Raw genomic sequence first — 21,539 nt, 5'->3', positions numbered from 1 at the left:
TTACATGTATATATATATATATATGTTTATATACTTTTCGTAAATATTAAAACACCCAATAATATTTATGTTAAATTTTATCTCTCTTTCCACCTTTTCTGATCTTATTTAAAACTTTAATTGTTATTTTTCCTGAATTGGGTAGACAGAAGATGGTCGAAGATACAGGATTTGAAGGTTGGAATAATATTAGTAGTAATGAATATAAAGTAATTAATATAAAAAATATAAATATTTATAAAGAACTGCATTGTTGTCTAGTGTGATGTCAAACAGAAGTTGTGAAACTTTAAGGTCTAACTTTTAAGGTTTACTTAATAACTAATGTTATTGGCTAATTTATTCGTTTGTACATTTATGTAGTACTACACCTAGTACACAATGAGATCTTTTAAATTCTATAATGAATTATTAATACCCAGGTTGCAACTGAAGGAGTCTTAAACTTGAAAACTGTGCAAGCTCTCGGAAAGGAGAAACTTTTCATAAGCAGATACAAAAAATGCCTTGATTTACCCTATAAGTATGAATACTAAAATATTCAAATTAACAAAACTAATTTTAATGTCATTATTTTAATAATTTATATTTTTTTTTCAACAGAGAATCCAAAAAGCAAGCTTACGTTTATGCAATAGTGTTTGCAATTTCACAATCCATGATATACGTGATGTATGCCACAGCTTTTAGGTTCGGTGCTAAGCTGATTTCTGAAGGTCAAATGGATCCAACTCAAGTTTACAGGTTTGGATGGAACAATTATCATATTATAAAATATTGAGACATCATCATGTCCACTCTTGAATAAAATTTAATTTTTCAGGGTATTTTTTGCTCTTTCATTTTCTGCAACAGCAATAGGCCAAGCAGCAACGTACTTTCAAGATTTTGCAAAAGCAAAACTCTCAATTGGATTTGTCTATAGGTTGATGAACCTAGAGTCTGAAGTGGATCCGTTAGATTCATCTGGAATCAAACCAGTATGTTACACTCTTGATTACTAATTACACATTAAATGTTGTAGAAAAATATAAATACCTAGGTATTACTGTGAATAATGCTTTTTCTTCGGAACCACACATAGTAAATGTTTTAAAGAGATTAAGATTATGCTCACATAAAATGTATTACTTCCAATTTATACCTAACAGAGAAGCTTTCATAATGGTGTACAAAGCACTATTTGAATCGATATTAAGATATGGGATCGAATGTTATGGTGTCAGTGCTGACAGTCATTTATCAAAACTTGCAAATCTACAGCATCAAATATTAAAAACAATAATAAAACAGAAAATCTTAAAATTGTTGGTACTTTACCACCTAAACTATTTTATTTTTACAGAACTGTCTTAAAATGTATAGTTAGTAATTTATTTAGAAAATAAATTAAACAATGTTAGAAAAAAAATTAAATTTATTGAACCACATGTAAACGTACTTCAAACTATATGGTACAACATCTGTTCAATCGTCTACTAAAAGAACTAATAAATAGATCAACAACAAAGAAAGCTAAAAAAAAAAATATTTGACTGGGTACTTTCTTACTTCTATGATTCCTGATAACTGATTTTGACCATATCTGCCATTATTTTTTCTTAACTCCAAATAATTTTTCATTATATTATGATTAAAATTAGCTATATGTGTGTAAGCTTAGTTGTAGATATTATTTATTTAAACATTACTAGATTCTCATTTTTATCGTATTCTTGTATCATCTTGTTTTATTCTCACTATTATATTAATTCCACTAATTGTAAATTTTCAGCTTTATTATTCACTTCAAAATCCTTTCAGTTATTTTTATTATTATTATTTTTTATTATATTTTTTTAATAACTATTATTTTATTTTTATTTTTTTACTTTATTTTCATTTTAGTATTTGTTAATTGAATTATTAGTTTTCTCACTAGAGATCAATTCATATTTTACTTATCTAGCTTAAGAATTGTATAGCCTCCACAACTCTCTAATAGTCAAAGTTGTAATTAATAAATTTCACTTATGTTTATCATTTTTATGTGTTATTTTGGCACCGACTGATAGATGTTGTCATCTGGTCAGACGATATTTGATGTAATTTTCTAAATGAATAAAAAATTAAATAAAAGATTATTTGATTTAATTATTCTAATAATTGTTTGCTATGTGATAGGCTATCCAGGGCAGGGTCACATTTAAAGATATTTATTTTTCCTACCCGACTAGAAGAAACATCCCGATCCTAAGAGGTCTGAACCTGACGATCGAACCTGGTCAGACAGTGGCACTTGTTGGAGGATCAGGTTGTGGCAAGTCCACACTCATTGGATTATTAGAAAGATTTTACCTGCCATCTAGTGGAAAAGTGGTAAGCTAAATCGATTCCTCTTATTTTATATTATTCATATTTATTCCTTTAATTTCAATTACTAAAATTGTTACTTTTATTAAATATTTATTATCTGCATATGTTGCTGTCAAAATGTTATGTATGTTATGATAGTATAAGACCCCAAGAGGAGAAAAAAATGAAGTTATTTTATCCCAATTTTATATTACTTTAATGAAAACTATGTATAATTACTAGTCTAAATGGATGAGTCTGGCAAGTATAGGAAGAGGGAATAAAAAATGACGGCTGATTAAAAACGTTAAAAAAAACATTTTTCATTTGGAGCTCGATATCTTTAAAACAACCAACAACACTAGAAAACCTAAGAGAACATCATTTAAAGTATGTAACTCTAAAGAAAAGGAAGATACCATTGAAAAAATACTTTTTGTGGTCATAGCCTCAATGTAAATTGCTATTATGAGAAATATAACTTCAGTCATGTGCTGCCCCCAAAATTAACTAATCCGATACTAGTACAAGAGCCCAGTGGAAAAATAAGTCATTTATTTCATCCCAGTTTTTTATTACTTTAATGAAAACTACGTATAGCTACTAGTAAAAATTGATGAGTCTGCAAGTATAGGTAGGGGTGATAAATAATGGCGGGTGTTTCAAAACGTTAAAAAATTAATTTTTATTCGGAGCTCTATATCTTTAAAACTACCAACAACACTAGAAAACCTAAGAGAACATCATTTAAAGTAGAGAAAAGTTGCGTCTTATGGTTTTTGAGATATATTTTTCAAAAATCAACAATTTTATCCGAATAATAAGAAATTAACATTTTGTGAATTTATTATGTCAAACATCATAAAAACTACTACTCCTATGAAGATGGACTTTATAAACTACTTCATAGTACAATTAACTAGCTTTAATTAGAGTGTTGATAAATATCTGTATGTCAAATGGTTTTTGAGATATAGATTTCTCAAAATAAATTTACAGCTACTGATTTTTAAGTGCATTTTTTATGAAATGTTGCTTTTTAAAAAGTTATATCTTAGGAACTATTGATCGTAAATAACTCTATTAGAGCTCATATTTTAGCAAGTTTTCTCGCTTTAAATTATGTTCTCTTAGGTTTTGTAGTGTTATTGGTAGTTTTAAACATAAAGAGCTCCTAATGAAAAATTAATTTTTTTAAGGTTTTGAAATAGCCACCATTTTTTATTTCCCTTACCTATACTTAACAGGGTCATCAATTGTGATTAGTAATTATACATAGTTTTCATTAAAGTAATCAAAAATTGGAAATGAAATGCCTTTTTTTTCTCCCCGGATCTTGTACTAATAGGGAAATTCTCCTGTCATCCAGGTGTTCATGGAATTATTTGTTCTTACCTCATTTACAATGAGTGTCTAATTTAAATTTTTTTCTCTTGATTTTTTAAAGGATCGTGCAGAAGGCAGCCATAAAAATATAAAAGAATTTTAGCTCTAGTTTATTTGTTATCCAGCATTTAATCATGTATGAGATAATGGGTCATACTTTCAGTGTTTATCAATGTTTAAAATATCTAATAAAAAGTCATGATTAATAATCAAAGTTTGAAATTTCTACCAGATACAAAAAAGTCAGCCAAAAGAATTGAAGGCTTGATGCAAAGTGGGAATCCTTTGGTTAATACTATTTCATAAATATTCATCACTTGTGTTTACTTGTTTTGTTTTTTTCAGTAGAATTCAACTCTTCAACAGTTAATTAGTGCATTGACTTATCTTGAATTTGTCAATTCTAGGTTATAAATTAAATAAAGAAAAAAATAATGAAATGAAATTAAAATGAATAAATATTGACTGTTTATTCTATCAAGACCAAAATTTAGCCCAAAAATAGTATAACGTGCAGTTTTGTACAGGATAAAATTAACGTTATTTGAATGTATTCTCCATGATTCAAATCTCTGTTGATATTTGGCAGAATTTAAAGCTAGGGAAATAAAGATGCATTTGCGTGAAAATCAGATCTCTAGACATGAGTGCATATCATGAAGAGTTGAGGAGTGAATACTGAACCTTAGTGTACTCCTGCTGATGTAGTCCTAATAGAAGATAGTTCTGATTGGTAGCATATGAAGAAAAGTCTGTCTGAATGGAAGGATCAAGAAATGAGCAAACAAATTTGGTTCAAACTTGAAGGTTTAGTGTAAACCTTGTACTAAAGTATGGCTACGTTAAAGATGTTTACTTTAAAATTAATTTTCTTCATTTTTTTTTTTAAATCTTCAAATATGCTATGTATTAATTCCTTAGCAACTAATAGTTATTAACCTTAATGGAGAACAATCATATCAAGGGTCTCACTGCAAAACTCATGTTCTCCAATTACTATAAACTTTACTGAAGTGGAAAATGTTATAGCTATGTTAGAATAGCTAGTTTTCTAGAAAAACTTCTAGTTTCAATCAAAATAGTTTTTTTTAAATTTGTAATTTTTTTCAAAAATGTATTATTATGCTACAACAGAAACAAAAAAATTTAAGTTTAAAAATCTTGTTTTATTAAAATTAGAGGTTTTTCAAGCTTTAAAAATTTTTAAAGTGGATAAAGTTTAATAATTTATATTGAAAATCTTAATCTAAATAAACTCATTAATAATCTAAACACAGCATAATTTAATAGATATGTAAGAATACAAATTATTTTAATATCACTATTGTATTTACAGCTATTGGATGACATAGATATAACAACTATAAATTTAAAATGGCTTCGAAGTCATGTTGGTTTAGTAACACAGGAACCAGTCTTATTTGACTGTTCTATTAAAGATAATATAGCTTATGGCGCACCGGAGCCTCATCTGGTCAAACACAACGACATTCTAGAAGCTGCCAAAACAGCAAATATTCACGAATTCATCATAAATTTACCACAGGTAAATATCATCTATTTATTATATGATACAGTGAAATCCAATGGGGAAGATGAGTTATACAGAGGTTTCTGTTAATAAGGAATTAATATAAAAAGAACATGTAAGTTAGATTTTATCACTAGTTTTGTCGTTTTTACTATCACTTGCTTAAATATAGTATATGTAAGGTGTTGACTTTCAAAATGGGATAAATCCAAACTGTAAAACTTCTCAGGGGCAAAATAATGCCTACCAGGTCAATCTAACATTCATTTCCTCGTGATTCATGAGATTTAAACCTGATAAGTATTATTTTCCTATTGAAATCATTTTCGCAAAGGCATTTTTTGTGTCCCCTGATAATTTTTACAATTTGGATTTATCCCACTCTGAACTAGTAAAGCCCTCAAATGCCTATGGGCCTGCAGGCACGCAATAGGCAGGAACTGGGGAGTCAAACCAAGAATGGTTTACTGGCTGTACATCACAGCCGTAAGACCAATGGTCTCATATGCAGCCTTGGTTTGGTGGCAGAGAGCCGTATATTCCTATATGTAGGGACATATAGGAATATACTCAACAGACTACAGAGGCTCGTGTACCTTATGATCACCAGAACTATGAGTACCACTCCCACAGAGGCAATTGAAGTCATGCTTAGACTGACTCCACTGCACCAGGAAATCGAAGCACAAGCTCTGAACTTTTTAAGCAAAAGATGCTAGATCCAATACCCTGACTTTGGCAGGATATGGGAAGATAATTAAACAAATAGAACAGGATAGGGTACTCTCCATGCACTCAGACTTACAAATCCGCAAATATAAGGGCACTAAACTAAGTGTAGAAATTGATAAAACAAAAATACATAAACCGAACAATGACATTAATTGCTACCCGGCCGGCTCCCTAACAGCCCAGGGCTCAGGAGCCAGCATCTGGCGGGTTGATAAACCATTGGAAGGTATATCTATTCCCTTAGGGAAGTACACTTCAGTATTTCAAATTGAAATACTTGCAATAAATCATTGCGTCAGTACTCTTATAAGAGAAAGGGCTCTCTGGTAGAAGAATTACAAAATACACAGACAGCCTGGCAGCATTAGGAACACTCAGCAAACCTGTTACTCTATCTAGAGTTGTTGAACACTATGCAACACTCAATCAAACTCACACACAAATAGTCAGCATTGAATGGGTGCCAGGTCACAGCGGTAACACTGGCAACGAACATGCTGACAGACTTGCTAGGAATGGCTCTGAAACTGTTCCCGTAACACCTGAACCTATGTGTGGCATTATTCTGAGCTTTGCCAAAAGCACTATAAAGCCAGCTTATGGATTAAAAGCCAAGCGCCACTGGCTAAATAAGAGTCTAAGACAGGCTAAGCTGTACCTTGATGAACCCCATAGGGGCCTAAGCGATGAACTAGGCTTCGGTTGGACAGGAGCTCTCTTAGGATAACTACAGGTCATTGTAGATTAAACAAACACATGTTTAACCTCAAGGTAATAGAGTTACCTCTGAGTAGATTCTGCAATGCTCAGGATGAGATGGCTACTATATTATATGCTGGTGTAACACTTTTGTTGGGCTGAGGTTCACACTGTCTGTGGTGGATCATGTTGTGGATCCCAAGCAGGGCGAGCTTATCAATCCCTTAAGTTTCTTAAGATTCTCGGAATCTTCATAACTCAAGCTCTAATGAGCTCATCACAGTGCTGTTGTGCTGTTATGCTGATTGCAGCATTGGCGTGATTGTTATTGGCGCACAATAGGCCTTATTGGCCGCAGTGCTTCTATGCCAAATTAAAAAAAAAAAATATCCCACTCTGAAAGTCAACCCCTCATACAGTATAAGGGAAAGTATTCCAATCGGGTGAAAAATAGTAAAATTGTCCACTGAAAGGGGTGTTCCTTATCACAAGTTTCACCTTACTACAAAATTAATAAAATATCCTGTCACATCAACATTTAGATATTATTTTTTTTCCTTTTTATCAAACAGGGATATGATACCCCAGTAGGGGACAGAGGAGCCAAGTTGTCAGGAGGCCAGAAACAGAGGTTGGCAATCGCTAGAGCTCTGATAAGGAACCCCAAAATTCTTCTACTGGATGAAGCTACTTCTGCCTTAGACACAGAGAGTGAAAAGGTAACAAGTTTTTAAAGAAGGAACCTTTTTGATCTTTAGTTTAGAGACAATGTGAATATTTTTTTATAACAGACCTAGCAATGCTTCGCAATTTTATATCCATAAAATCCATTTTTATCATCATCGAGTTCCATAGATTCTGTCAATCTCTACCCTTAAAAGTCTGTTACTTATTTTCCTCCATTTTGTCTACAATTAGTATAAGTTGGACTAATTGATGAACTTGAGTGGACATTAAAATGTCTTGTGAACTGCTTTATAATATTTATATACAGTTGGGTTGCTATTACAGCAAACCTAATGGCTTTATCTCTTTTTCCTATAGCAATACTTCCACGTTCCTCCTCTATTCTGATCACTAAGAAATAATAAACCTCCCTCTTTCACTGAACTCCTTACCTTAAGTACCTATATTCATCCCTTGAACGCCTGCGCTCAACTGATCACTATTTATATTCAATATTTATATCATACAACAGCTTCCAATGAGAAATCTTTTCTAATATGTCCCTCTTACTTTTGGAATTCCTTGCCTATTTCAATCCAATAATGCTCCTTCTCTAAATTCCTTCAATCATCAGCTATTTCTTCACCTTCTTGAAATCTAATCTTCTAATCAGATTTAGAATTTATATTAGTAGACAATCTTATTTCTTGAACTTCATAGCTAGATCATAAAAAACAATAATGTTCATTTTTTTGTTCTTGAAGGACTGGTTTGGGACTTTGGATCATTTTTTCATTCCATTTCACTATAATCTTGATCCTGTGTGACAGTACTCTAACAGTTGGGCTGTAAAGTTCGTAGGCTAACATAGAAAACAATTTTATTTTTTTAAATAAAATTTGATTATATTATTCAATATAGTTGCCTTCGAGGACGATACAACAATTATAGCGGTAATACAATTTTTCGATACCATTTTTATATTATAATTTGTCTTTAGCCTCAAAATAGGCCTCAGTTTAGGTGATTACCTCTTCATCGGCACTAAATTTCTTTCCAGCCAGCATTCTCTTGAGGTTTGAGAACAGGAAAAAGTCGCTGGAGGCAGATCTGGAGAATAAATTCGGGTTAATTACGATAGAAAAGCTCCAAATAATTCTCAGAATCAATTCGTTGTTGTTTTTGCACCCACTGTGCACAGAGCTTTCGCATACCCAAATATTCATTCATGATATGTCCAACAAGTTCCTTTGGTACCTTTAGAGCCTCAACTATCTCGATCAACTTCACTTTACGGTCTCAAAAATTATTTTGTGAACTTTTTTTCGTCGGTAACAGCCTCTTTGGGGCGTCCACTGCGTGCATCGTCCTCAGTGCTCATTTCGCCTCATTTAAACTTAGCAAACAACTTCTCAACAGTTGATTTCTCTGGTGCAGAGACCGAATAATGTTTATCAAGCCGTCTTGGCTTTAACAGTATTTTTTTTTCGCTAAAAAGCAATGCTATTAACACACGAAATTCCTTTTTAAAATTAATAAAACCTGCTTCACTCAAAATGCAATATCTCACAAACTAATAGTCCGACAGCTGTCAAATTTATACACCTATCTTTTGAAGGTTAGGGCTAACCTTCCTAAAATCATCTGGATTTAATACAAATATGTATGTATCAGCCTATGAAATTTTCAGCCCACCTGTGTTATAATTCAGAATTTTCCTCATGGCAAAGCAGCGTATATTCCCGGCGGTTATCTTTGTTTTTAGTTCCTCTACCTTTTCGACGTTTTCCCGTTACTAGTGCACCCAAATATTAAAAGATTTCTACCACTCTCAAGATTTGTTTTTTTTATTTTTACATACTCATTCCTTTCAATCGGGTTTTCTTGACGATAATATGTAAACAGATTTCTATTCATTAATTTTGAGCTTTAAACGTTCGCCGATGCCATTTATTAAATACTGTTATTAGATTATAATAGCATATGCCAGATGCTGTGTCAACCTTTGAGGAAGGAATACACTTCCAACATGAGTGACGCAAGAAGGACGGGTCTAATCCTTTCGTTGGCATAGCAACCATTATATAGGGTGTTTTTTTAAGCCCGATAGAACTTGAAATTGTAAAAAATAACACAAAAAATTAAATTGTAATCAAAATTTTTTTTTTATTCGAAAGATCAATACGTGACATTAACATTTGAAAATGATTTCGGGCATATGGGCACCGCGGCTGTTCTTGACGAAGCGCATTCTGGACGTCCAATTTTGGGCCACTTTTTCGAGCACTGCTGGCCGTATGTCACGAATAACACGAACAATGCTGGCCTCCAAGGCGTCAATTGTTGCTGGTTTATCAGCATAAACCAGTGACTTCACGTAGCCCCACAGGAAATAATCGAGAGGTGTCAAATCGCACGACCATATGCGGCAATTTTGCTTATTAACAAACCCGTTAAGCCAAAAATGCGCCTCATCGCTGAACACAATTTTACAGAATGCGCTTCGTCAAGAACAGCCGCGGTGCCCATATGCCCGAAATCATTTTTAAATGTTAATGTCACGTATTGATCTTTCGAATAAAAAAAAATTTTTGATTACAATTTAATTTTTTGTGTTATTTTTTACAATTTCAAGTTCTATCGGGCTTAAAAAAAAACCCTATACTATATGCCATATCTGACGGTTGAGGATTGAGAGTTGACAGACAAGTCTTTAAATATTAAGAGTTTGCTACCAACAACCGTTTCAATATTTGCGCTAGTTGTAAACTGAGGGTTTATATTAAAAATGGCGTCAATTAGGAAACCGTTGTTGTTACCTTGGAGGAAGCAGTATGATGTAGGGAGGACTGTTCTAAGTGACGACAGAAGGCGGGGTCCTATTCCTTTCGTGGGCGTTGCACATAGTACGCCCTATTTGAAAGCTACCAGATATGGCTACTTAGGGGATTAAAAAAAAAGTTGGTAGTTATTCAAATTGTACTTTCATTTTGTTATAGATGTATTTTTTAATTACTATTAATTCTCAGTCACTTTTTGTTATAAATATTACATATTCTAAAAATTAATGTTTACTGTATTCATTTTTTTTTTGTAACAAATTTCTCCATTATTTATTTTTATCAAACCTTATATTTTAATGTTTTACTTAAAAGAAATAATTTTTTTATTAACTGTTCTTGAAAACATTTATTGAAAATTCATCAAGTTAATTCAATTTTACATTTACTCCTTACTTTTTAAAACAGTAAATACATTTTGGTATCTTTAATATTCACAATGAAATGAGGCTGACCAAAACAGAGAAAGAAGCACGGATTTCATGAGAACCGCTAAGTGAATTTTCATTAGAAATATACCAAATTATTGGAAATAACATTCACTACAACTTCTACTATCTTCACATTAGCCATTAAATGAACGGTTTTGCAGATAATTAAATTACTGACCGAAATTCATATTAACTACAATGTAAAGTTGCCTTCAAGGGGCGTGGCCAATCCTCACCCCTTAGTATCATTTTTGCTAGGAAAGTAAGGTTATGCCCCTCCCCCCTGGTGATTACAGTAAAGGTTATAATATATTAAGTATTGGGTTGTAAAATAAGTTCGTAGCGTTTTTCAATATTTCAATTTAATCCTTTCTGTTTATAAAATCGTGTTTACTTGGTCAATAATGTTCACACATTCTAAAAAAGGATTAGTTATGGTGCCTTTATGCATCAGTTTCAGCCGAGATTCCTTATCTTTAAGTGGTATTTTGCGTGATAAAAATAGAAGAGAAAACAATTAATTTTCTTCATTTAATAATTTTTTTATTTCCGAAAAGGAAGTGTGATCCCCCATTCCCCGCCCACCCTATTCACCAGACCTTGCCCCAACAGATTTCGGGCCCTTCAAAACTATCTTAACGGAAAACACTTTAATTCGCTCGAGGACTGCAAAAGGCACATAGAGGAGTTCGTTGCGCAAAAATCTGGAAGGACGGAATTAAAAAAATACTTGAAAGATGGCAACATGTAATAGATAAAAATGGGTCATATATAATTGATTAAAAATATTTACAAGAATCTGAAGTTTTTATTGAAATCACCAGTGAAAAACGCTACGAACTTATTTTACAACCCAATATATACAGAAGGTGGAACTCTTTTTTAAAGCAAAAGTGGAGTCAAAAAGGGCTATGCCCTTGGAGGGTTGAAGGTAATGGGAACGTCTGCTGTTGTAATCTAAAAGGCAGCCATTGATTGGATCCTATTCCTCTGCCATGCCCCTGGGCCCATCACAAGGCCCGTCTTTTTAATTTCACATTTCCTGCCACCTTATCCCCTCCATTATACTTCTTCCAACAGTATTTAGGTAAGGTTATTATTTGTTGTATTTTTGATTTCTTGTTATACTGTTGTTATTTTGTCCACTATATTATGGTTTCTATCTCTTTTTTGTTTCAAGTCCTGAAACTTAAGCACAAATAAAACAAATCTCACTTACTTTTGTTCATGGCTTCCCTACTGACCGCACCCCCGACCATCTCACCTTGAATGTGCGGTCAACAATAAATACATCATTATAATAAATTTGCTTTATGCAGATCGTACAAGAAGCCTTAGACAGGGCACGGAAAGGCCGTACCAGCATTGTCATAGCTCACAGACTGTCAACGATACAGAACGCAGATGTCATCGCAGTCATCCATAAAGGAAAGGTTGCCGAGAAAGGAACTCATGAAGAACTGAAAAAACTCGGCGGGCTGTATTTTGAACTTATAAAATATCAATAATTTTAATTATAGTAATTACCCTGTATATATTTTGCTATCTTAGAATAAATTAATATATTATTTTCTACTAAATAAAAATGGTTTTTATAACATTTCGAGAATCCAGTACCACCTATGCATAATATATCATTACTTTGACTTACATACAGAGATGTGTAGAAATTAGCTATAGTTAAAACTAATAGCTATAAAGCCCATCTCTGCTTACATAGAGGTATATAAGGGGTATTCATGATCTTTGGTTTAACATGTTAAAGCGTGTTAAATGGAAAAACTCATGTTAAATCGAAAAAAATTGGCTTCTTTTACCGTGGTAAAACGAAATAACATTTAACATGGCTGAGAGTCTGTTACTTGGTCTGTTAAATGGAGAATGACGTCTCACAATAGACCAGTTGAGATCGCCGCCATTTTTGTTGTGACAGCTCAGTTCTTTCGTGTGTTTGTGGTATTCATATACCTGTTATTAAACCAGAGCGGATAATTTTAGTGATACATTTGAGAAAAAAAACAATGTAATTTCATTCTACTATCTGAAAATTTGTAAATGCTCGCCAGATAAAAATCTCACTATATGAACCATGTAATTATTCTTAGGGGACATAAGTCCCAGAATTAAGTCATTTTTTCATTTCATTTTATAAGCTAAACTTTCACACAAATTCCACTTTTCACTCAAAGGGCTGCTCACAATCCTATAGTTATAACATTTAACATTCAACACAACATCATGAATACCCCTATAATATACAGAACTTGCAAGTAGCACAATCGGACAAAATTTCAATTTTTACTAAAGATCATGCATAGTCTTAGATTTTAGAGGAAAAAGTAAAAATGTGCAAAATCAATTACATTAAGTGGCACTTCTAGTTAGTCAATTTTGTCTAAAAAGTTGCTATAAAATCTAATTTCCCATTCATATAACTACGTTTTTGAGTATGGCTGTTCACATTTACAAACACCATTATGGGGGACTTCTAAATGTATATAAAAACCCAAACTCCACGATTTTAATAATATGCAATACTATATAATCCATAAGTGAATAAAATGCATCAATGCTCTGTTTATTGCGATAATTTGTGTTGGGATAGATTTGTCTCTGCTCTGCACAAGTGTTTAGTTCAACTCCTACCTGGTTAAGCCAATATTTGTTTCATGGCTGTTCTATAAAATAAATTTTAGCATTTCCACAATAGTCAGAAACATATAGCAATAATTATAACACTTGATTAGCAAGACTAAGGAAAAAATATTCATAATTATGCCTCTTTACTCTTTAGTTTGACGTGTTGAACGCCCATTGAAACATATTCCACACTTTACCTCCACATTAATATAGAACGTAGGAAACTCAAAGCCTCAAGACTCTTATTCGATAAGTCTTTAGTGAGAATCTCTAGAAACTGCTAGCTGAGTGACATTATATTAATTTTTCTTCCATTTCTTCATTAATGAAGGTAAGTCGATAATCCAACATTATTTCTGCTATGTTTCATGCCTCTTTTTCATGTAATAACTTTAATCAATGATAGATATTATCCAAAATTATTAATATTAATTCAAATTAGTTGAGTCCTAAAAAATATTATTATTGAATTACTTTTCTAAAGCCATTACGTGTTTACCAGTTACCAATTTACCTTCATAAAATATTATTATTATTGCATATATAATATAATATATACATACGTGATATATGATTTCCTTTACCGTACATGCAGTATATAGAAAAATGACCAAACAAGCTAATTATTTATTACTAATCAATAAACTTGGTACAATATCCTTACTCTAAAGATATGAGATAACAGTCTGGGTTTGGATGATGAATGTTGTTCCGACTGACCATATAGGGGTCCCTATAGAAAGAACATACAAAATGATCGAAGTAAAGATTTCTAAACAGTTAAACAACATATCTTTAATTTGAACTATTGATGAATGAGGTTAAATGAAAAAAAAACATTTTCAATTTTTTGGTCATTTATTTAATTTATTTCAATATCCAACCTTTCAGAGGCCCCAGATATCCTTTCTTGTTAAAAAATATTGTCTTCATAACAATTATACAATATTAAACGGCCCTGGTGAATTTCTTCACTGTGATTAAAAACTAATGCGCTACACACATACACACACTCACATTAAATATATAGTGTGTCTATGTGTAAATATATACAGAAAAACTTACTATATATATAAAGCGCTATAAATTTCACCATAATACAATATACCCTTCAGTCTGTTTCATTTGATAACAAATTTATATTTTTTTTGTTTTATATCTTTCTTTATAAATCATACACATATATAATCTATAATTAAAAAAAAAAAAAAATACAACAAATAATATATATATAAACCAATACACTTACAGATGTGATATGAAAGATGATTTATATGTAACAACTAATTTCTACATATCATTTGGATACAATAGAATGTTACAGTTCCCTTTATCAAGAGATGATTATCATTCATATAACAAATATTTTTAAGTTTAAACTTTAAACAAATGTATGTTCTTTCCTAGAATATTTTATTTTGCAATTAATTTGAATTACTTTCGACATATTGCACTATTGAAGGAAAAATAAAATAATAAGGCAACAAAAGATTCTCAGTTTACGTTTATTCAGCCAAAATTTCAATTTTATTCGTCCGTTTGACTGCCAAAGGTCGTTTCCATTCAGCAAGCAGTGGAAAAGTTCAAAGTGTCCATTTTAGTTCATTTCTTTTAGTAGATATTTTACTATTTTTTTTTTTTCGTTTTTTAAACATTTTTTTCTTACTTATTGTGATTAATAAGGTACATAACAAGGCTATTTAAGAGAAGGTAGAGGTTAGCAATAGATTAGGAAGAACAGGGAACTTGGATAGCTAGCGCCTGGGGCCCCAGGATGGAGCGGGGGTGCCCGGCGCTGGAGCACCAAATGTCGGGAACTCCTGAGTAGAAGCTGTGTCAGGCACCTCCCAGGGGGCGCCTTTCACCACGAACCCAGCAGCGCCAGCAGCATTGCCCCCGCCAGAGCCGGAGTCATTGCCTCGCAGCGGATTGGTTCGAGCCTCCCGCATTTCTTGCTCCTCAACATCATCCAACTATATAATAAAACAGACATAAAAGCTACATCAATACATGTAATAAAATATAATATCCATATTAATATTAGCTATACACAACTTAACAAATTTTAAAATTTTTCTTTGCATAATATACAGTTGCAGTATTTTAAAAAATGAAATGAATGAAATTGAAAAGATGCAAATTTTTAGTTATAAAATTTTTAGACCTGGTATATTTTAAAGAAATTAAAACCACATTACCAACACTTCCCCATTTTCCTGACACGAAGAAGACAGTGTATATGTATATAAAAAAAGAATAAAAAAATATTTTTCAAATACATTTGGAAAGAAAGAACCCCCTGGCAGAACCCTTCGGGTACTAGTATGAAAATTACGGAACCCTTTTGGTATAAGTAGGTAATTGGCGGAACCCCTAGATTTGAACCAATGTGTCAAATACCGTCCTCTCAGCAAGAGCTAGGCAAGGCAAGGAAGAGGATCGTGGAACCTGGTCAGGGACCACAGCTTTAGACTATTATAAATGTAAATAAATAAATTATATAAAATACATATGTATTAAAAGTACTTACATATTCATCTTCCAATGATCTCAGGTGTTCTTTAGCATCCAAAACATTCTCATCTTGACCAATGATAGTCACGAGGTTTGGATTTGGATCAGTACTGCGTGGAAATTTGATTTCCACTTGGAACTTCTCCATAATTTTCCTGATTGACCAACCACGAGCTCCAATTAAACGAGAATGTACACGACTATCAATTTCTATTTCATCTTTAGTCAATTCATTCTAAGGGAAAAAAAAAAGAAAGAACTATAATTAGACATATAAATCATTTAAAGTTCAAAAAGAAAATAATCACTACAGTAAATCAAACTGAGTATTACTCATTAACTGAATAAATACTTCTCTATTTAGATGCACTATTAACAAAATAAAAATGCTCAACACAAAAATATTGACTATTACATAACCATTCAACAATTTATATCCCACCACTTCATATATGTGTTTGTCTTATAATAACAAAATAATATTAATTAAGTGACAATATGACTAAATTTTAAAAAGAAATGTAGGTACGATTTTACGGTTAATTCCTGACTGGTATACACCGTGATGCACTTTTCTCTAGTTTGTTTCTAATAACTATTTCAAAGATTCTATTTGATAAAATATCCATGCATGGCTATGCTGATGATTTGGTATTATTGGGCGAAGATGAGCGAACTATAAAACTAAATAAGAGAAAAACAAAATATGAGAAGGGGGTAAAATACATGTGGGCAGATAATCAATAATATAAAAAATAAATGGTTAGCAGCAAAAATGGCAACAATGTCAATGATATAAATAATGGAAGAAATACATTTGAACAGGTAGAGGGGTTTAAGTATTTAGTTTCTACGAAAACTACATTGATGAGGTATAATGAAATAAAAGGAAAGTTAAAGGTGGGCAATGCTTGTTAATTTTAATTTCGAAATGCTTAGCTCTGCCCTCTGTTCAGAAACAAAAATGTTGGAATTTATAAAACTATTATCCTTCCTACTGTTCTTGACAGATGAGAAACATTGACTCTTACATTAAGGGAGGAACAGTGCCCCAAGGTTTTTGAAAATAAAGTACTGCACGCTGAACTGATGGAACTGCACCTAGTAAATATAATACAGCAAAAGAGGTGGACATGTGAAGTTGTTCGGCTTGGTAACAAATGGATCCCTAAAAAGTTAATTAATATTTGCCAAACAGGTAAACTTCCAAGTGGTTGACTGAAGTGTCACTTAACAAATACATGAAGATAACGATCGATGGTCTCCACATCGAAAGTTCAGGTTTGCTAGGCCTTTTTTATATTACTAAAAGTACACTGAAATGATTATATATTTAAAAAAATAATAATAATCTTACCAGTTGATTCACAATAGCTAATATGTCTTCTTTAGCTGCATGAGCTTTATCCTCATAACCTTGGATCGTAATAATGTTTTCATCAGGATCTCCGCGCCTTGGGAACATGATCGTAACGCCATGTTTTTCTCGTATTTTGGTAATAACGATGCCCCTTTTGCCAATTATCTTTGGATGGTAATCTGGATCGACTTCGAGCTACAAAAATATTAAAAAATATTAGTATTTAAGTCATAATTTCATAACTTGGATTTTAAAGAATGGACGTTTTAAGGGTGTCTTATCACATTACCTAAACAATGACAAATTTGCGCATGTGCCAAGGGAAGGACAACGGGTTATTTGGATTGGCTGGTACAAGTTGGCCAGAATTTGCGGTTTGAGGGCACTTGTGCTGCATTCACACGTTAGTTTTCGGTTTGTATTGTTTTAGATGAATATTTGTGTTCTCTGCGTTTCAATTAATTAAAAAGTTTTGTCGACCTTTGGATCCAATAATTAACTCTATTTTAAGATGGTATATTTTAATAATCTATCAATCCAGTATAAATGCGTAGTTTCAAATCTTGTTATTTTACAACAGCAGTCTATTTTTGATTTAACATAGCACAAATAAATCTTTATAAAGACATTATGTGTCTAGGTAATTAAATTTAAAAGTTTCTGATAAATATTCTTGAACAACAATTAATTAATAGGTTATGTAGTATTATTTATATGAATTTTTATCATCTACAACTTACATTGCTCATATTTACGCATTTTTCTTTTCATTTCGCTTATCTTATGCGTAAATAGAGTAAATCAAACGTAATAGCCGAAAACATTTAAAAGGACAAGACAAGCCGAAAATTAGCTATAGATGAAACTAAAAATGAAAATTGCCATGGATACGACCCTTATTTATGAATGAACCATTGATAAATAAATATCGTATCCATGACGATTTTAGCAACTAGTCTCAACTATAACTAATTTTTGCCCATCTCTGCCTCAAGGGTGGTCCAATAAAATAAAAGCCGCATTTTTGCCTTCACTTATTATAGCAACTCATTCCCTCCATTATACCGATTCTTCCTATTAAAAAATGTTACAAAACTGGAAAATTCACAACAAAAATATTTGAACTAAAGCTAAATTGTTAAGAAAGAATAAAAAAATAAATAAAAAAAACTTACAGTAAGTTTAAATGATTTCAGTTTTCTGTCTTCTTTTTCTTCATCAATCTTTCTCATCTCATCGTGAATTCCTTCCTTCGCTTTTTCGACGGCTGCTGGAGCTCCAATTATCTAAAGACAGAAATTTAATTGAATACTTTTTTTTTAAAAAAAAATTCTGTATTTCAATACTAAATTAATTTATTATACTACTAAATTAATATATTTATTAACTACCCAATCATACTATCTACTTCAACTATACTAATTCAATTTGTTAAATTAACACCAAATTAATTCATTTATTCACAATTCTGCCATGCTAACTACTTTAATAACACTAAATCTATATATTTTAAGACTAATTTATTTTTAATTCAGCCATGCTATGTACTTTACCTATACTAAATTTATTTATATTGTAATATGCTCTTTTTGAGTAAATAGTATGTTTTGATGTATAAAGGGTTTTTTGATATGTTTTATTTTATGTATCATTTTAATATTGTTATTTGTTATTTTAAATCAAAAAGCAAGCTAACCAGTTTTCTTTGTCTAAAAGAAATACGTTGCTTCAAAACAAGAAAGATGGCGGTCCGCGTCCTTCCAAAGTGTTCGTTGGGTTGGTTGTGTTAAGATGGATTGAAGTTTTTCAACCTTTGTTGTTTCTATACAGTAATTATAGATAAAGAAAAATCAAAGAAGAAATAGAAAAACATAACAATTGTCAATAGACTGTTCGCATCACTAACAGTAATGCGGAGCAATTGTAACACAATCGATTATTTTGGATTGATCAGTAAACATCAAAGATAGAGGAGAGGAGATGGGCATTCTGAGTTTGGATTGCCTGGTGAGAGGACGCACTTCGGCTGGAAGCGGGAAAACTTGGAAGCCATTGTTTGTAAGAGAGGCAACTTGTCCAGCAAGAGTAGGAAGCCATTTTGGACGCTAGGACAATAACATTAGAAACAAAGAAGATACCAGGAATCATCAAAAGAAGATTGTGAACTTGGTTAGTTTTGTTAACCTAAATTTAAATACAATTGTAAAAGAGATATTAATTTAATTAAGTTAATAGTAAAAGTGTCTGTTTTTCTGATTGCCTAGAAATCCGCCCTGAGATTAAGAGTCTTTTTATATTATAAATTTAAATAAAATACTATTACTTATTTAGTATTAAAATTCTTAATTTGAACCCAAATTATCTTTTATATTTGAAATAAGTTTAAAATCGATCAAAATTCCTTTTATTTTATTTTTTAATAATTATAAAATTATTACAATATATTTAAATAATTAATTAATTTATATATTTAAAATCCTAAAATACAACCAACATTAACTATTCTAAATTTATTTATTTAATACTAAATTACTTTATTCATTTATTTACTATTCCACCATACTCCCAATTTTACCACCTACACTAAGGGTATTCATGATCTTTAGTTTAACATGTTAAATGGAGAAATATTTCCTTCTTTCACCAAGTTAAAACGATGTAGCATTTAACATAGTGGAGCGCCTTACTAGGTCTGTTAAATGAAGAATGACGCACGCAACAGACCAGCAGAGCTTGTTATCGTAGTAACAATCAATGTAAAAAGTAATGTAGTATTTATACATATTTACTTGCATGTAGTTTGTGATAGTATTGTTTTAGATGTTTTTATAATTAATAAAGCAATATATGACAATAATTAGTTGTCAATTACCTCATCTTGATTGTCTTCCTCACAATTTAGAAGATCGATTAACAAGGCACTGTGGGGCCATACTTCCACTTTAGGCATGTTGTAATAAATTACTTTAATCAGAACTTAGAAGTAAACAATAACATGAAGTTTTGGAGGGAAAGGTTATAAAACAAGTTGCTCAGAAAATCCGCTAGGAGCTCTTATGGATTTAACATGATTTTAAATAAGGCTGCTCACAATCCTATACTTACAACATTTAACATGGTAAAACATTTTACATTTAACACATCATGAATACCACAACTTATTTATTTATTAACAACCCTTCCATACTACTTTACCTGCACTAATTTATTTAATACAGTCGGACCATACTGCCCATTTTACCTACACTAAATGAATTTATTTATTTTAATACTAAATTAATTTAATTATTTAAAATCCCATTATAAGCTTACCTTATTTTCTTCTTCGTTATTTCTTTCCTTCTATTAGTTATTAATATAATTGTTTTAACTTTCATTTTAATCTATTATTTTACTCAGTATTACCCTTCCTATGTATTTTGTTCTTATTATTTATTACTGTAGTTATTATTTATACTTTATTCTCTTCTTCTTATTTACATTTTACAGTGATTTTTACAACAAGCAAATAGAATTTACTATATATTTGTACGCCATCATGCATATTTGGCAAAAATAATTTAAAATTTCAAGCAAAAAGAATTTCGGAAGAATAATCAAAATCTATTTGGAACTCCTTATACAACATAAACTTTTAGAGCTAAATAAATGATCACACACAACCTCAGAATATTCACTCATAAATCATACCTTAATGGTTTCCTGCTGAGCATTATTGGGCGGTATGTCAATGTAAACATCAAATAAATTCATCATATCTCGGACATTTTGTCCTTTCGGTCCAATAATGCCTCTGTGATATTCAGCTGGAACATCCATCTGTAAAACATATTGTGTTAATTATATTTAATGTTTAAGAAAAATTATGTATTTCCACATTCAACATAATGAATTACTACTAATAGTCCAGTCAACTAAGGACGACAAGGTGGAAAATTTTGTTATAATTTTGAAAATTTACTAATTTATGTTTTCCGCAATGCTCATTGCGAATTTCAACTTTCTGATCCACAGTTTTCCCTAAAAATATATTAAAAATCTTAATTTTATCTCAAATTTTTGCAGCTAACATTTATTTTCAGCAATATCAGCTTATAATAAACTAAGCAAGAATAAATTCATTACAAATATACTCTATATTCTTTATTGCAAAGAACATCGTTTAAGAGCAATTGGTCTTATTTAAAAGTGGTTCAGTCAAACAAGGACCAGGAAGGAATCATGGTGCAAAATGGCAAAATTCGCTCATCTCTTTTCAGAGTGTTGATCACTTTAAACTTTATGACCTCAAATTTTTTTTAGGAGTTTAAATAATATAGAAAAATAAAATGATTTTGTTGATCCTTTTAACCTGAAAAACATATTATTCAAATGAAATTTAATATTAATATTAATTTTATACTAAA

The 21,539-nt window shown here is 31.3% G+C and overlaps 2 protein-coding genes across 3 annotated transcripts in view; one reads left to right on the top strand and one right to left on the bottom strand.

The window, feature by feature from the left end:
• LOC106692935 (ATP-dependent translocase ABCB1) overlaps positions 1-12,199 on the top strand; it is a 52,911-nt gene extending 40,712 nt beyond the window's left edge. The window contains exons 21-27 of the mRNA XM_014439199.2: positions 423-523; positions 604-744; positions 824-980; positions 2,164-2,358; positions 5,057-5,266; positions 7,255-7,401; positions 11,939-12,199. Of these exons, the coding sequence (XP_014294685.1) occupies positions 423-523; positions 604-744; positions 824-980; positions 2,164-2,358; positions 5,057-5,266; positions 7,255-7,401; positions 11,939-12,127 (1,140 nt within the window). The 3' untranslated portion in view covers positions 12,128-12,199. The remainder of the gene's footprint in view (positions 1-422; positions 524-603; positions 745-823; positions 981-2,163; positions 2,359-5,056; positions 5,267-7,254; positions 7,402-11,938) is intronic.
• A 1,899-nt stretch (positions 12,200-14,098) lies between these two features.
• The window catches only part of Dp1 (satellite-binding protein 1 Dp1), a 50,310-nt gene continuing 42,869 nt past the window's right edge, over positions 14,099-21,539 (bottom strand). For both annotated transcript variants that reach the window (XM_067046799.1, XM_014439161.3), the window contains 5 exons: positions 20,824-20,952; positions 18,309-18,419; positions 17,131-17,328; positions 15,790-16,008; positions 14,099-15,232 (listed from right to left, as the gene is read on the bottom strand). In XM_067046799.1, the coding sequence (XP_066902900.1) occupies positions 15,014-15,232; positions 15,790-16,008; positions 17,131-17,328; positions 18,309-18,419; positions 20,824-20,952 (876 nt within the window). In that variant the 3' untranslated portion in view covers positions 14,099-15,013. The remainder of the gene's footprint in view (positions 15,233-15,789; positions 16,009-17,130; positions 17,329-18,308; positions 18,420-20,823; positions 20,953-21,539) is intronic.

Source organism: Halyomorpha halys, unplaced genomic scaffold (assembly GCF_000696795.3).
Source record: "Halyomorpha halys isolate HHAL.00 unplaced genomic scaffold, Hhal_1.1 Scaffold78.1, whole genome shotgun sequence".
Taxonomy (NCBI): domain Eukaryota; kingdom Metazoa; phylum Arthropoda; class Insecta; order Hemiptera; family Pentatomidae; genus Halyomorpha; species Halyomorpha halys.
This window is presented reverse-complemented; position numbering and strand designations above follow the sequence as displayed.